At 35.8% G+C, this 16483-nt stretch overlaps 2 protein-coding genes across 5 annotated transcripts in view; one reads left to right on the top strand and one right to left on the bottom strand.

Annotated features, from left to right (window-relative positions):
- Wdr92 (WD repeat domain 92) overlaps window positions 1-11829 on the top strand; it is a 39642-nt gene extending 27813 nt beyond the window's left edge. The window contains exons 6-8 of the mRNA XM_069817433.1: window positions 3574-3708; window positions 6593-6690; window positions 9508-11829. Coding sequence (XP_069673534.1) covers window positions 3574-3708; window positions 6593-6690; window positions 9508-9715 — 441 coding nt within the window. The 3' untranslated portion in view covers window positions 9716-11829. The remainder of the gene's footprint in view (window positions 1-3573; window positions 3709-6592; window positions 6691-9507) is intronic.
- Window positions 1-16483, bottom strand: part of LOC138693456 (JNK1/MAPK8-associated membrane protein) — a 66895-nt gene that overhangs the window by 7068 nt on the left and 43344 nt on the right. For all 4 annotated transcript variants that reach the window (XM_069817437.1, XM_069817435.1, XM_069817434.1 and 1 more), the window contains one exon: window positions 11561-11791. In XM_069817437.1, the coding sequence (XP_069673538.1) occupies window positions 11576-11791 (216 nt within the window). In that variant the 3' untranslated portion in view covers window positions 11561-11575. The remainder of the gene's footprint in view (window positions 1-11560; window positions 11792-16483) is intronic.

The raw sequence follows: 16483 nt of genomic DNA, 5'->3' as shown, positions 1-16483 counted from the left end.
CAAACAAAAATAAATAATAACATTGCACTTTCAATTTTCTAGCTGATTTACTTTTCCACTATTGTCCATCCATTACAGCTTCATTTTGTAGTTTTCTCATTACCATTCTTTGTCTTACTCCATCTGTATAGACATTATCTGGTCTTCTTCTCATGATTCTTATTACATGCCCAGATCGTCATAGTTTTTTTTCTTTCAACAATTTCTATTATATATTTTACTACATCTAATTTCGAAATTTTCTTGGACTTACATTTTGTCCTCCTTCCAACTCATGTAGATTTAATAGATACTGAGATGGAGAACACACAACAAAAAAGACAAGAGACAACAACACCAGTGTGTAGCATCACAGAGAAAATAAAATCATCTTTTGACAGAGAATATCTTGAAGAAACTAACTAAAGAAATCAAGATAAATGATTGATTGATATAAGAAAATTACAAAATTAAGCATCTACACTGGACACAACTGCTGGCACACCACTTCCATCACATCAAAATACTTGCAGTAGGCTAATAAACGAGAGGTACATAGAAGATCTGAAAAATGTTACAGAGCGATAAGACTTATGTCATCTGTCAGGTCATCAAATTCCATATTTTACACAAACCTTCCTTCAATGTTGAGTGCCAAAGTCGAAATTCGTTTCTCACCCATCAATGACCTGAGGTAAGTCTTTACATGCCCCAAATTGAGAAAGAATGTTCCCTGAGCAGTTGGTGGCTGGTGTACTTCACGCCATCCGAAGAACTATGGCCTATCTATGTTTGGATATACTTCCACAAGACCTTCATTACGAAGAAGCTGACATAGATATAACAAATTTGCATCCTTATCGTCGTCCGCCATTAAAAGTTGCAGTGAGATTTTAGATGCAAACATTTATCATGCAAGGTGGAGTCAAGATCCTCTTTATAGATCGACATAAGATTCTCTACTACTGCTGCTGCTGCTGAAACTGTAGTTGCTTCTGAATTCTTCAGACTTTGTAACAAATCAAATTTTTCATGGTGTTCTCTATAGTGAGCACTATGTTCTTTGAGAGAGACACACAGAGAGTCCAGGATTACATTAAATGTAGATACTGATTCTAAAATGATCTGATCCAGTCTCCGATACTGACCCTTCCATGACGCTATCACCAGGCATTAACGGACGTTTTTCTCAAAAAAAAAAAAAAAAAAAAAAAAAAATTGCATGAAGTCTTTCATGTGTCCAGAAAAAAAAGAGGCATTCTGAAAGTTCGGTATTCTTTAAGGGGGAAAAATGCTGTCCTAAGCCCAGGTCTATAAGGCCTATTCAGAAATTCAGACCTGAAGGAGAATGATTTGAAAATCAAGAACTTGCCATTGAAAATTAACATTTGCTTTCAACAAATACTGGTACTTCACTTCCTACACTTGTCATTACATCTCTCGTAAGAAATTACACCAAAATCACTGCTTGTTTGTTTCCAATGGCAAGATCTAGACTTTCACGTCATTCTCCTCCTTACTTCCCATTACAAACATGTGATGTCTTTTGATTTTGATTTTTCCTGCTTAAACCATAATATACCAATAGATGTTCCAAGTCCATGACAGAATTTGGGTCTTTGCATATCTCATTTCACATTTACTAGAAATTTATTATACCAAAATGTCAATGGTGTCCCAGACAGTCATGTTATTGCTTCTTTTCTTTAAGAGATGGATGTTCTTACCATCCATTTCCATATTGCTCTACCATTTGTTTGTTAGGGTTCCTTAGGGGATTATCTCGGGGTAGTCAAAATTTCCCAGGTTTTATCTTTTGCTCTATGCGAATTTTATTATTTTTGGGCAGATGTGAATTTACTTTTGATTAGTTGTTTTATATAGTAAAATGAAAGTCCGTTATTAAATGATTGTAAAATTTCAGTGCTCTTTTCAGCCAAAAGTCTGCTGTTTCATTTCCCTTCATATCACAATAGAAAGGAATCCACTGTAAACTAATTTTTTTTGTAGTTTAATTAGGTAATAAATAATTTTCTTACAATCCTGAATTTTAGTTCCTTTTGTAGACTTTTGTGAAATTATAGCTTGTATGACTGCTCTTGAATCTGATAATATGACATCAACTTCTCCTTCAATGTTTGTTGTATATTCTCCTGCAGAATGGTAAAATGAAAAGAGAGGTCTTGTTCCTCCAGCTCCTGCTCCTCTTGAATGTGATATAAAGAATTCATCTGTATAAATGTGTAACCACTCCTTATGTGGTATTGTATCTCAATTAGCGAGTCTTCAGAGCTAGTTTATTTGTTTCAGATTTTTTAACGTCATTTGTGAGGGCCAAACTATGTTTTATATTAATGATATTTAGTGGATTACCTTTCATTAATAAATTTTCTTTCCTTTGGTGAATACTCATATCTTTTTTTAATTTCCTCTACTAAATTTATAAAACTTTTGTATGTTTTTAATCTATCCTTAGTTTGGATATTATACCAATTATTTCCAGTATATACTCGAAGCAATCTAATTAATTTCTCATAGGTACTGTAATAGTGCTTTTTCTTTCAATTCCTCAATTATATTATGAATATTCTTAAGATTCTGCATAGTAACGATTACAATATGTGCTAAACTAAAAAAATATGGAAAATAAAAGTAACATTTTTCAACTCTACACATTGTGATACAGAAAGATAATACAAAATATAATTCATTTTAGCTTCATAAATAGATATGTATTTACACATACACAGAAATCTGTTCCCTGCTTACCGGGAGTAGTCTGAAAGCCATCCAGCTTTTTATTTATTCCAGTCAAACTTCTCAAATGTAAGGAGGTGAACTACATTCGCCCTGGTATCTAGCTTTTTGTAAATGGTACATAGGCCCAAGTGCGTATTTTGAATCTGTGTAAACATGCCACTAAGCAATTGTATTCAATTCTCTCGAAAATTGCTACAGCTTCTTTCCTTGCTTTTCTGTTGCTGATATGAGGCAAAAACTGCACTGTGAATTGAGAAAAATAAAAATTTCGGCATTACTAATATTGAAAAGATTTTTTTTACTAATTGCCGTTCGTCATTAATTTATAAGAAGCCAGTTATGTAGACTAATTTACCAACAGTGTTGCCTAGGGTGTGCCATAGCGTGCTGGTCCATGCTGTACCTGCGATGAGATGATAATGAAGACCTATTAGAATGCCTAGGAGAACCAGAGCTCCAGGAGAAAACCCCTGTATTACCTGGACCAAGGGCTTGCCCAACATAAGTTATAAATTGGGAATAGTCCAGGGATCGAACCCGGGATCACAGGATTATAAGTCAGCGCGCTAGCCACTAGACCATCATGGCAGCTTTCAAAAAGATTATTGAGGAGTCTTTTTCCAAAACAATGAAATGTTGCTTGCTCATATACTGTACCAAAAATTAATCTGAAATTTCATAATAGATCTGTCATATCCCTACCACAAGCTTTACATACTTACTGTAACACAGATTTCCGTAAAATGAACTTAACATTTACTGTTTGGAAATTTATGCGACTTACATTGCACTATTTATTTTTAATCCTTTGTTCATTATTCTTTTTTTATACAGGTGTGTGGAATAGAGTTCGACAGAAAGGACATTCCCATGAATAAGATGATAGCCACAACACTGGAATCAAAATTCTGTGTGTTTGATGTAAGAACTCAACATTCCAAGAAAGGCTTTGCATATCTAACAGAAAAGGTGAGTACGTTTGGTAGAGCAGTTCAATTTATTTTGTATATAATTTAACAGTCTTAAGCAAGCAGCCGAGTGTGGAGGTTCATTTGTGCAAGTCAGTGGAAGTAAGCGTAGCAGAGGCATTGACCTGTGTAATAAGTGAAAGAAGCCGGAGTGAAATGGAGGATACTGAATTGAAACAAGATTTAGTAGTATTGAAGGAGACCATAGCGGAGATGAGGAAGAAGATGGAAGAAATCCAACACGAAAATGAAGATTTGAAAAGCAAATGGGAGCACTTAGAGGAGGAAAAGAGGACAAAGAACTTGATATTTTTTGGAGTAGAAGAAAAGGAAAAGAAACATAGTGGTGAAACATATGAGAAGATAATAGGAGTGTGCTGGGAGTGTTTTGGAATGGATTTGTGCGACGGACAAATTGTGGATGTATTTAGAATAGGGAGAAGAAATCGAAATCGCCATCCAGATCAAGTTAGGCCTATACTAGTGAAATTCAAGAGCATGATGACGAAGGATAAGATCGTGAGAAGCAGAAGGTTGCTAGGGAACACTTCTATCAGAATGGACATTGGAGTTATGAAGTAAGGAGCAGAAGACGGGTTTTGGTCCCTTTCCTGAAAGAAGCTAGGAAAAGTGGTCAGTTTGCAGAACTGTGTAGAGACAAATTAAAGATTAACAATTTGATCTTTAGTGTAGAAGAATGTCTCGAAAGCATTAAGGAGCCGGCAGTAGATTCGTAAGAAATGGAGAGGAATAGAAGAGTCCTGAAGGAGAAAATTAGGGGATTAGTGTCGAGGAGCATTGGAAATGATATCAGCTTGGACAACATTCATGAAAATAGCATGGCAAGCACGATACGGAGTTCATCAGACATGGAATGTTGAAAGAAGCAACTTTAAGCAATGGAGAGAAGCCTATGAAGTCATCTGAGGAGGAAATATCAACACATAGTAGAAATCTACATATGTGTCAAAATTCCTGCAATCAGCATTTTAAGGCGAGTTGCGGAGTCAGGGAAAAACAAGGCAAGTGAAGAAAAATCGAATGGATCCAGGGAGCAGTGATGAAGAAATAAAAGTGAATAGTAAAAAGAAACATTATGATTTAAGAAGTTGTTTAGTGGGGAAGTAGTGGGTTAAAATACAAGAAAATAGTAGGGGGGGGGGGGGGGGTCAAGATATCAATAGGAAATGAAGTGAAGTGAAGTGAAGGGAGGATATAAGTGTGAGGGTCAGTAGTGGAGAAGTGGGGAAATATAGATAGGTAGGCTGGTGAACGAGAGGTGACAAGATACATTTAAAGAGAACATAAGTGAAAGAGAGAAGGAAGTATGTTATGATTTGCATAAATTTGCTATGTAATAAGGTGGGATGGCACTGTATACAAAATATGTGAAGTGCCATCTCACCGGAAGTAAGTGCTTAACAACAAATATATATCATATATTTTAACAGCAAACAAATGTCTAAGTGCTACAGTATTAAACTAGGTACACATTTAATTTAAAAGAAGAAACAATGTCTTATATGAGCACACTTGTGGCAGAAAAAAAAAAAAAAAACATATCTATGAGTGGCCACTTTTTATACTATTTCAGATTTTAAAAATAAAAATACACAGACTTTTTGCAATAGTAACACAAAATTAGAATTACTACGTTAATAATAATGTTGCTAGTATCGTGTGAATGGGAATCATTAAAACAAAAAATAACGGTTAATCAGACATTAAATATTGTGTTATGTCATAATTGTACAATATTGAAAATATTCACAAGATGTTGTCAATTTGGGACAACAATAATAATGAAGAGATGGATGGACTACAGGTGGAAGTTGGGAAAAAAACTCACGCATCCTTAAGCCACTAGTACAGACTCATGCTTTCCCCATAATTGAATTTTGACATGAGTGAGAAATGGCCAATGAATTTTGCCAGAGTTCCTTTACGTGTCATAAAACTACAACATATATCTCCCAACTTTACTACCATTCCGAAGGGAGCCATGCTAGAGCTTTTATAAATTATGGTATAACTGAATTCGTTTTTGGTGGTAAAATATATAGAAGTCTACTCCAGGTCTATTTTATTTCATTTTTTTTACTTGGTTATTTAACAATGCTGTATTAACTACTAGGTTTTTCAGCATTGATGAGAGTGGTGATAATGAGATGGTATTTGGCGAGATGAGGCCGAGGATTCGCCATAGATTACCTGACATTCGCCTTACAGTTGGGGAATATCTCGGAAAAAACCCATCAAAGTAATTGGGGATCGAACCTGTGCCCGAGCACAACTCTGGATCAGAAGGCAAACGCCTTAGCCAACTGAGCTACGCCAGTGGCTCCCAGGTCTATTAAAAATACATATTTACATGAACTGTCATACCAACTTGCTCTTGTGTAATATAAAGCCTTAAGGGGAGGCAGAGGTGAATATTTCAAAATCCACAAAATTTATCCGATTTGTTTGAAATTGATCATGGATACTAAGTATGTTATTAGTAATGGACATACCAAGTTTCAACTTTCTAAGTACAATAGTTCTGTAAATATTAATAATTTTATAAAACTTTATATCGTTTGATATAAAATGCTCCATGCACCATATTGTAAGAAATTTTCAATATTTATTTTTATTTATATGTTCAGAGAAGGTATATAAATAATGATAAGTATTAGTTTATTATGGGAATAATATAATAATACAGTTATCTTGGTTTTAATTTCATACTTTTAAGGGCACAAAATCAAAAACTAACATCGGAATATCAAAATAAAGATAATAAAAATGGAAAAAATCAAATTTTCATTTTTTCTTCAGTTTTGTTCGAAAATTTCACCTCTGCCTCCACTTAAGTAAAATGAATTTTAAACATTACTTTACAGGCACACAAATCAACCATTTGGTTAGGCCGACATCTACCACAAAACAGAGACATATTTGCTACATGTGGCGGAGCTGGGTCACTGTGTCTTTGGAAATAGTGAGTATATCTTATTGTAGAAATTCAAGTAAAGATTACACCAATTCTACTTACACGGAATTTTACTGAGGATTTTATATTTTAAGATAATTTCTATATGATCAACTCAAATGTACTTTTTCTCCAAAAACACCTTTAATTGCGACTTAAACGAATTTGCTTTCTGTAAGGATGTAAAAAAATTTAAAGAGAGCTTTACGTCCATTTATGGTGATTTTCTATATTAAAAATAATTAAGACAGCCCGTAAATATTGATCACTAACTTATAAACTAAAGTACAATATACTGACACCAGTGTTAAAATGAAACAATTATTTTTGAGGAGCCGAAGGGAGAAATGTTCATTCCATATAATGCAATATAATGCTCAGCGCACAAATGGCCCAACCCACAAAATTTGAATACTGAGTTTATTGCTCCAAAGAGCTCCTCATATTGTTCTCTTCAAAATGTAAATCGGCCTAATCATCATTCCCAGTTTTTCCATGAGATTTCAGCACAAATTTCGTTTGTGTATCGGATTTCGTGCACTGTTCCAAAGAAGTAAAGTGGGAATATAATTTTTTGCATTGGGCCATTTGTGTGCTGTGCGCAACATATAACATAATACTCTAATAAGTACTGGTAATACTTTTTTTCCAGATGAAAAATTCCCATCAGTAATTGAAACCATATAGTGAAAAAACTATTAAAAACTTAAAAAACTTGAAAATTAGTTTCTTCAGCTACACAAGTAATCTTCTTCCCTGAAATAATTCCATGCAATATATTTCAGAAATTTTCATGTAAAATTTCTACCTTGGGATTAGAAGAGATAGTGGTGCGCAACTTCTAATCACTAGATTGTGCACCAATATGCCTGGGTTAAATCCCAAATCTCTCCGCAGTGCATATGAAGAGAGGCATATGTCACTGTTGATTGTGACTCGTCTGTTGGATGGGGATGTTAAGCCTGGCAACCCCTTTGGTGCTATTCGACAGGAGTAGGCTACATACCAGCACTGGGTTTCCCCTTCTCCCTTCCTCACCACCACCACCACCCATTCCAGACACTACACTTACACGAACACTTACACATACACTCACCCTAGTACAGGACATAACTCTCCACAGATACACATCATATACAGTGTGGCCTGCGGAAGTGGTGTATAACTAGAAAATGGGTCACAGTCCTGCCATTGATTCGCAATATGTGGAACCCGAATCACATAAAATGAAGTGGGTAAGCATTGGATACACATACATACATACATACATACATATTTCTTAAATATATACTTTTCAATATAGATTTCTAATGTCAGCATTCTCTAAATATAATTGCATTAAAATATTTTTCTTCTACTATCTCTATAAAAAAAAAACTATGAAGTAAGTACAGTTCGAATTTTATAAACACACATGCAAGTAATATACACATCTTGTAAATAATGAATTTCATGTGTTTTTGAGTGGCAGATATTTAGGCATAAGATAATACACTATACTTCAGCTATTAGTAATTCTTTAACTTACTCATTATGGAGTGTTACTGTTAAAAACTTCAAAATTTATTAGTCAATTCCCCCCCCCCCCAAAATGCATTGATTGTTAAAAAGATGTAATAAAGACAGTAATAATTGAACACTACATTGTATATGAGCCTAAATGTCAAAACAACAAAAACTGCAATTAAAACATTTAACAATCAATACAAAAATCAAAAGATTCACAATAAGCTATGACATCACCTTATTTATTTACAAATGGCTTTTAAAGAGGTTCATTGCCATCCTCACATAAGCCCACCATTGGTCCCTATCCTGAGCAAGATTAATCCAGTACCTAGCATCATATCCCACCTCCCTCAAATCCATTTTAATATTATCCTCCCATCTATGTCTCGGCCTCCACAAAGGTCTTCTTCCCCCAGGTATTTCAATTAACACTCTATATGCATTTCTGGATTCACTACTTGCTTCAAGTAAAATTCCCGTGTTTTCCCTAATAGTTTGTGGATTTTCTTGTAACATATTCACGTTATTCACATAAACAAGTAGCTGATGTAAGCCGTTAAATTCCAAACCCTCTCGATTTTCCTGACTTTTCTAATGGGATATTCCAGAGCAAAGTTAAAAAGTAAAAATGATAGTGCATCTTCTTATTTTAGCCTGCAGTGAATTGAAAGGCGTCGGACAGAAACTGGCTATATGTTTCACTAAGACACATTTTAATTAATCGAACTAGTTTTTGGGAATATCAAAATCGCTATGACATAACCTATACAATTAAATTTTTCAAAAGGTATATCTTGACTGTTGTCTTTAGAAATTTCTAGCTTAAGGGGACACTCAACTATATTTGGGAGCTTTTTTCCTATTTGACCAATCTTTTTCAAATTTGGAGAAAAAGTTTAATATACACATGGAAAGTAACATGCAAAATCTCAGCTCATTAGATCCAATACTTTTCAAAATAAAAAATATTTCAATTTTTAATCAATCATTAATTGAAATATCACTTTTAATTATCATTTTTTATTTTTTGGCTTTGTGCATTTGACTGTGACTTCTCAATGAATAGGGGAAGAATTCTGCGTATTGATTTAGTTCTGTCTCGTAAATTAATGTAGAAATTTAATTTTTCATTTCTATGACACTTTTTCTCCAATTTTTAAGTTGAGTGTCCCCTTAAACTATTAAATCATTACATGTCAGGTACTGCAATGATATTTCAAAATAATTTCAGACTACTTTCCTGCAATTATGTTACAAATTGTTTTCTTTTATTGCTTGAAAACATTATATTAATTACTTTTGGTGTCTTTCCTGCAGTAATTATCCTGAGAAACGGGTTACATGTGATGTGGATGGTGCCCAAATGGGAAATGCCGGTACTCTCAGCTTACTTCAGAATACAACTTTGTCTACTCAGCCAATCTCAAGTCTTGACTGGAGTCCAGACAAACAAGGACTAGCTGTGTGTACCTCATTTGATCAGACCGTTCGTGTGATTATAGTTACAAAGTTGAACACCTTATAAGGCTTTTATTATATCATATTGTTGATATGTTTCCAATGAGCATCATTCTATATCTGAACTGCAATATGTATTAGTATAATATACCATAATATCTTTCCACTGAAATGAACTCGAATTATAAAGAGTATGAACGGTATACAGGTCCTAACTTCGACAGAGGAAACACATTAGCAAGATTCATCCTAACAATATGATTACAAAGTATAACTTTTGCAAATCCATTATTTTTGCAAGATATTGATGTATAACGTGTAACACTGATAGAAGAAGCTAATACAGGGTGATCATAATACTTTCTATTTTATAATGTTGCCATGTAGATTTAACCTGAATTTCCATTTTTTCCCATTTTCATTTGAAATAAATTTGAAGTGTAATTAAAACTACCATATTTACATACTTGTATGCAGATGACATGCAATGTTTTTAACATTTAATGTATATATACGAGTGTGTAAGTCATAGCAATTACTTCAGTTGCTGTTTAGTGTTCAGCAAACTGAATTAGTCACCCCACATGTTGAACAACAGTATATGAATTTGCAACACCATGACAACGTTTTATGAAATTATTTCCTGGAAGAAAGAGATGAATTATTGACCTCTAGCACCTATCCCCCTATTTTAGCTTAAAACATTATGGTCATTTTAAATTGGTACCTGTATGACAATTAATCCATACTATGATTTTCACTTCTCAAAGCATTATTATTGTTATTAGGCCTATTATTATTATTATTATTATTATTATTATTATTATTATTATTATTATTATTATTATTATTATTATTACAGTCAAACTCACTTAAACGAACTTCACTTAACAGAAATGGTGGAGTAAAATATATATCAGTACCATATTTCTGGACCATAATACGCACTCTTTCCTTAAAAAAAAAATGCTGTCTGAAATATAACTGCGTTTTATATTCTGAAGGTCTGTCAATGCATACCACAGCTACTGTTTTGTTCTTAACCCACAGCAAAGCTCAAATAAGAGTAAATGCTCTCTAAGGAATCTGCTTTTCACACCCTCATTTCACTTGTTTTGTGTTCAATAGCAGTCATCAGGTGTACATTATTTTGTCCTGTCAAATGGAAGTTATTCTTTGTTTACATAGCTTTTGTTCCACCTACACCCTACCTCAAGAATCGTGGAACCAGTTACGGCTGAATGAGAGGTGATAATTGATTTCACGTGTATTCACATGTGCAGTGTTAAGCAGTTGTTCATTCACATTGTATTAAATTATTTTATCAAGAGTGTGCTTTCATGATGTCAATAAAACGTATGTAGAGTAAAATATATTTATGTATTATAATAACATTCATGCTTTTGCTTCACACTGTTACACGAATTTATACTGCACCATTTTTCTTTCATTACTAGAAATAGTAGGCCTACCATGGATTATCCAGAAAACATGTTATCCAAAACAGCTGCATCCCATTTAGTTAGGATAAAAGGTTATCCAAAACAGCTGCACTCCATATAGTTAGGATAAAGGAGGTTCTACTGTATCATCATCATCATCATCATCATCATCATCATCATCATCATCATTATTATTTAAAATAGTTACATTACATGAACTTCAGTCTTCAAAAGATTTTCACTTTCTATAATTGTATGCTACGCTAAACTATATTATACTGATATGTCCTCAATAAGTTAACTAATAATGAAAATTATGACAATATTTCACAATATAATTCCGAAAATATTATTTAATTTCGAAAAAATTTAATTTTTACAATAAAACAAAATGTACTAATTCTGAAGATCGTAAAATTTAGGGCATGTATACCGTTTCAATTCTGATTTAAAAAATATATTGAACTCACTGTCATTGTTGTAGATCAGTCCACATGTAATTTGTTAGGGTCTGTGAAACGGGCGGTGAGGATGTAAAAAACAGCTGGTAGAGGTACAAGAGCGACAAGTGCAGAATGAAATACAGGATCTTGTAGCTGTGTAATTGCAATAATTCCATATGCATGAAGCAACCAGTGTCCCAGAAGAATCACAATATTCCTTATGTCGGTAACAGTGCTGACAATTAAAAACCGCATAGACTGGAAAAAAAAAAAAAGAAGAAAGCGATAAAGGAAATTCATGGCATAAGTTGTTCGTATTTTAAGTATTTACATGTTACATTTTACAAAAAGACTGACAAGAATGAGATTCAATATATAAAGTTTGTTCATTAATTTAATTTATTATGTGTTTGTCATAAAGTGAAGACTTGAAGTAAATAGGCCTAAGGATCTAAGTGTCATTTTCGATAAAATGGTGTTTTTACTGAAATAACAGTGTATGTACCTAGCACTATAACATATTATATAAGAATCGAAGTCCAGATTCGTTCCTTTATTGTTTCATTAGATGTTCATAGATGGTGGGATGTGTACATGGCAATAACACGTATATTAAGACTAATTTTCCTCGAAAGTCTGAAAATGACACTTAGATCTTTATTTACTTCAAGTCACTGTTTGGTGGGAGACAGGCAACCTGTATAGCATGCAGAGGCCGCTCAACCACCAGTAGTGAGTGGACATCTTGACTCAAATGCTCCGTATCAACATCAAATTATAGGTATATAAAAGTCCAAACACCAATATTTTCCATCTTTATCAAAGCATTAAGGAATAAAAACTTTCATTAAAATCTTTAGGCCTGCATGAGCTGAAATTCCCTTAAATCTCTTGCTAGAACACACTACTAAAAGATTAGTTTCATTTGAGGATCTACTGCAAGACATCATAGCGAATTTTGAAATTTGGAACTAATCTGTAACTATGGATTTGATGGAAGTTCAGACCAAGCACTGTACAAACAGAAATTCTCATATCCCAAGTCATTAATCCACGAATTTGAGTGTATGTTGTTTGCAATAACTACAGTTCCATTGCGAATGATTAGTCCATCATTTAATATTATTTGGAACAACTCAGTCCGTCAATAAGATTCTGTCGCTCTCTGAAATTATAATATCAAAGAAATGAAAGAGCATGCCCTAAAGGAGAAGGCTAATATCGACAAAAAAAAAAAAAAAAAAAAAAAAAAAAAAGATAAAAAGTATAAATAACTCTAAACAATGGAAATACGACATTGTAAAATTTCGTCTGTTATAACATATGATCTTAATTGATGGAAAAATATTAAACATTCTAACAAACACAAATTCTAATCAAACATGCTGGCTTTGTGAAGGAAACTCCTGCAATTGAAACACAAAAACTTTAGATTGACCAGTATTTGTGTCTGAACGTGAAACACTACAACACGGAATCAGCGTCCTTCATCTCTGGTTTCAATTTTCAATGCATTATACATGTTTCATATCGAATTGAAATAAAAACTTGGTAAATTAGATTAGAGGAATTTATGCGCTTACATGTTGACAAGCCTAAGCCCAATGGGAGTGGCTCAACTAATGATGGGAATATGGCCCAAAGTGTATTTGCTTAACCAACATTATTTTCGGAAATTACAGATGTTGATATAGAATTCATTGAAGGTTTAGAGTTATTAAAATAGCTCTGGCATGCCAATACAGTCTCGATCCTCATTTATTTGAAGACTGTGCATAAAATAGTCTATTCGTACATAAAAAAACATATCGCTGTGAACAGTGTTTTGCCAGTTGGCTACTTGGCAGAGGATACTGTAGAATCATGGAATAAAGTATACAAGAGAGACAGAGAATTTCATGCAAGGAAAAAATTCTGACTCCCAATTTGACACACGTTTACAACAGTCTTGGAAACTTCAGAAATGTGGGGAATTATGTCTTAAAAGTGATAAACAGTCCTAATTTCAACTTTCAGAGTAAAGAAAATGGTAAAAATTGATGTTTTTAATATTAGCCGCAAATAAGGACATTCTATTCCACTATGGACCCCCATAAAAACGTATAAATGAAGTTTTACTGCGGTGTGTGTGTGTGTGTGTGTGTGTGTGTGTGTGTGTGTGTGTGTGTGTGTGTGTGTGTGTGTGTGTGTGTGTGTGTGTGTGTGTGTGTGTGTGTGTGTGTGTGTGTGTGTGTGTGTGTGTGTGTGTGTGTGTGTGTGTGTGTGTGTGTGTGTGTGTGTGTGTGTGTGTGTGTGTGTGTGTGTGTGTGTGTGTGTGTGTGTGTGTGTGTGTGTGTGTGTGTGTGTGTGTGTGTGTGTGTGTGTGTGTGTGTGTGTGTGTGTGTGTGTGTGTGTGTGTGTGTGTGTGTGTGTGTGTGTGTGTGTGTGTGTGTGTGTGTGTGTGTGTGTGTGTGTGTGTGTGTGTGTGTGTGTGTGTGTGTGTGTGTGTGTGTGTGTGTGTGTGTGTGTGTGTGTGTGTGTGTGTGTGTGTGTGTGTGTGTGTGTGTGTGTGTGTGTGTGTGTGTGTGTGTGTGTGTGTGTGTGTGTGTGTGTGTGTGTGTGTGTGTGTGTGTGTGTGTGTGTGTGTGTGTGTGTGTGTGTGTGTGTGTGTGTGTGTGTGTGTGTGTGTGTGTGTGTGTGTGTGTGTGTGTGTGTGTGTGTGTGTGTGTGTGTGTGTGTGTGTGTGTGTGTGTGTGTGTGTGTGTGTGTGTGTGTGTGTGTGTGTGTGTGTGTGTGTGTGTGTGTGTGTGTGTGTGTGTGTGTGTGTGTGTGTGTGTGTGTGTGTGTGTGTGTGTGTGTGTGTGTGTGTGTGTGTGTGTGTGTGTGTGTGTGTGTGTGTGTGTGTGTGTGTGTGTGTGTGTGTGTGTGTGTGTGTGTGTGTGTGTGTGTGTGTGTGTGTGTGTGTGTGTGTGTGTGTGTGTGTGTGTGTGTGTGTGTGTGTGTGTGTGTGTGTGTGTGTGTGTGTGTGTGTGTGTGTGTGTGTGTGTGTGTGTGTGTGTGTGTGTGTGTGTGTGTGTGTGTGTGTGTGTGTGTGTGTGTGTGTGTGTGTGTGTGTGTGTGTGTGTGTGTGTGTGTGTGTGTGTGTGTGTGTGTGTGTGTGTGTGTGTGTGTGTGTGTGTGTGTGTGTGTGTGTGTGTGTGTGTGTGTGTGTGTGTGTGTGTGTGTGTGTGTGTGTGTGTGTGTGTGTGTGTGTGTGTGTGTGTGTGTGTGTGTGTGTGTGTGTGTGTGTGTGTGTGTGTGTGTGTGTGTGTGTGTGTGTGTGTGTGTGTGTGTGTGTGTGTGTGTGTGTGTGTGTGTGTGTGTGTGTGTGTGTGTGTGTGTGTGTGTGTGTGTGTGTGTGTGTGTGTGTGTGTGTGTGTGTGTGTGTGTGTGTGTGTGTGTGTGTGTGTGTGTGTGTGTGTGTGTGTGTGTGTGTGTGTGTGTGTGTGTGTGTGTGTGTGTGTGTGTGTGTGTGTGTGTGTGTGTGTGTGTGTGTGTGTGTGTGTGTGTGTGTGTGTGTGTGTGTGTGTGTGTGTGTGTGTGTGTGTGTGTGTGTGTGTGTGTGTGTGTGTGTGTGTGTGTGTGTGTGTGTGTGTGTGTGTGTGTGTGTGTGTGTGTGTGTGTGTGTGTGTGTGTGTGTGTGTGTGTGTGTGTGTGTGTGTGTGTGTGTGTGTGTGTGTGTGTGTGTGTGTGTGTGTGTGTGTGTGTGTGTGTGTGTGTGTGTGTGTGTGTGTGTGTGTGTGTGTGTGTGTGTGTGTGTGTGTGTGTGTGTGTGTGTGTGTGTGTGTGTGTGTGTGTGTGTGTGTGTGTGTGTGTGTGTGTGTGTGTGTGTGTGTGTGTGTGTGTGTGTGTGTGTGTGTGTGTGTGTGTGTGTGTGTGTGTGTGTGTGTGTGTGTGTGTGTGTGTGTGTGTGTGTGTGTGTGTGTGTGTGTGTGTGTGTGTGTGTGTGTGTGTGTGTGTGTGTGTGTGTGTGTGTGTGTGTGTGTGTGTGTGTGTGTGTGTGTGTGTGTGTGTGTGTGTGTGTGTGTGTGTGTGTGTGTGTGTGTGTGTGTGTGTGTGTGTGTGTGTGTGTGTGTGTGTGTGTGTGTGTGTGTGTGTGTGTGTGTGTTTTTTTTTTCCTTTTCTTTTTTATTTGTATCTATAATATGCTTAACAGAAATGTAATTTTTCAGAAACTACAGTTATTAAAGTATTTCTTGCAGTTACCTAGAAAAAATACAGGATTCAAATCTAGAGCACCTCCATTCTCCTAGAAAATCCGGGTGGGGAAGTTCATTCACATTTCCTGGTAATCATGCAATAAGAGTGACACTGTGTTCAGTGTATCAAAGGTCGAAGTAGACATTAGAATATTAAGTGCAGTGTGGAATATTGCAATTGGTGAATATTTTTGCTAAGTATAAATCATATCATGAGTAAAAAGGTGAGACAATATTTCAAGCAAATCAATGATAAAAACACTTCATAAGCAAACTTTAACTCAATATTTACTATGTGAGAGAAACTTCTTAGATATAGGATGGGTATTTTCTGGGCTAGAGGGTTGTGGTCTGTCGGTGATACAACCAAACGTTTCGTCCACTACTCCGGTGGACATCTTCAGTCATGTGGTACACGTGCACAGAGAGATCTGCTATGTGTATCAAGAACTGGTAGCACGTCGATATTTAAGGTGTGGGAGGGTTGTGGCTTGTCGTCGCCGCAGTCCGCACCAGTGGCTTCGGTGTTCCGATTGTTTGTCAGAGAAAGGGTTTGATGTGTGTGCTTCTGAGCGCCAGATACCAAGCTTTGTTCACCTTGAGTCTTTCCTCCTTACTGTTAAAGTTGTTGTGTTTATGTATTTCAATACCCTCCCGATGTAACCTGCCACAGAAGTGTGGCGTACTGCTTCGGATGTCTGTGTCCTGGAACCTGATGTTGTGATCCCCATCT

The sequence above is a fragment of the Periplaneta americana genome, chromosome 17 (genome assembly GCF_040183065.1).
Source record: "Periplaneta americana isolate PAMFEO1 chromosome 17, P.americana_PAMFEO1_priV1, whole genome shotgun sequence".
In the NCBI taxonomy this organism is placed as follows: Eukaryota; Metazoa; Arthropoda; class Insecta; order Blattodea; family Blattidae; genus Periplaneta; species Periplaneta americana.
The sequence above is the reverse complement of the archived record's forward strand: the minus strand, read 5'-3'. Positions and strand labels throughout refer to the sequence as shown.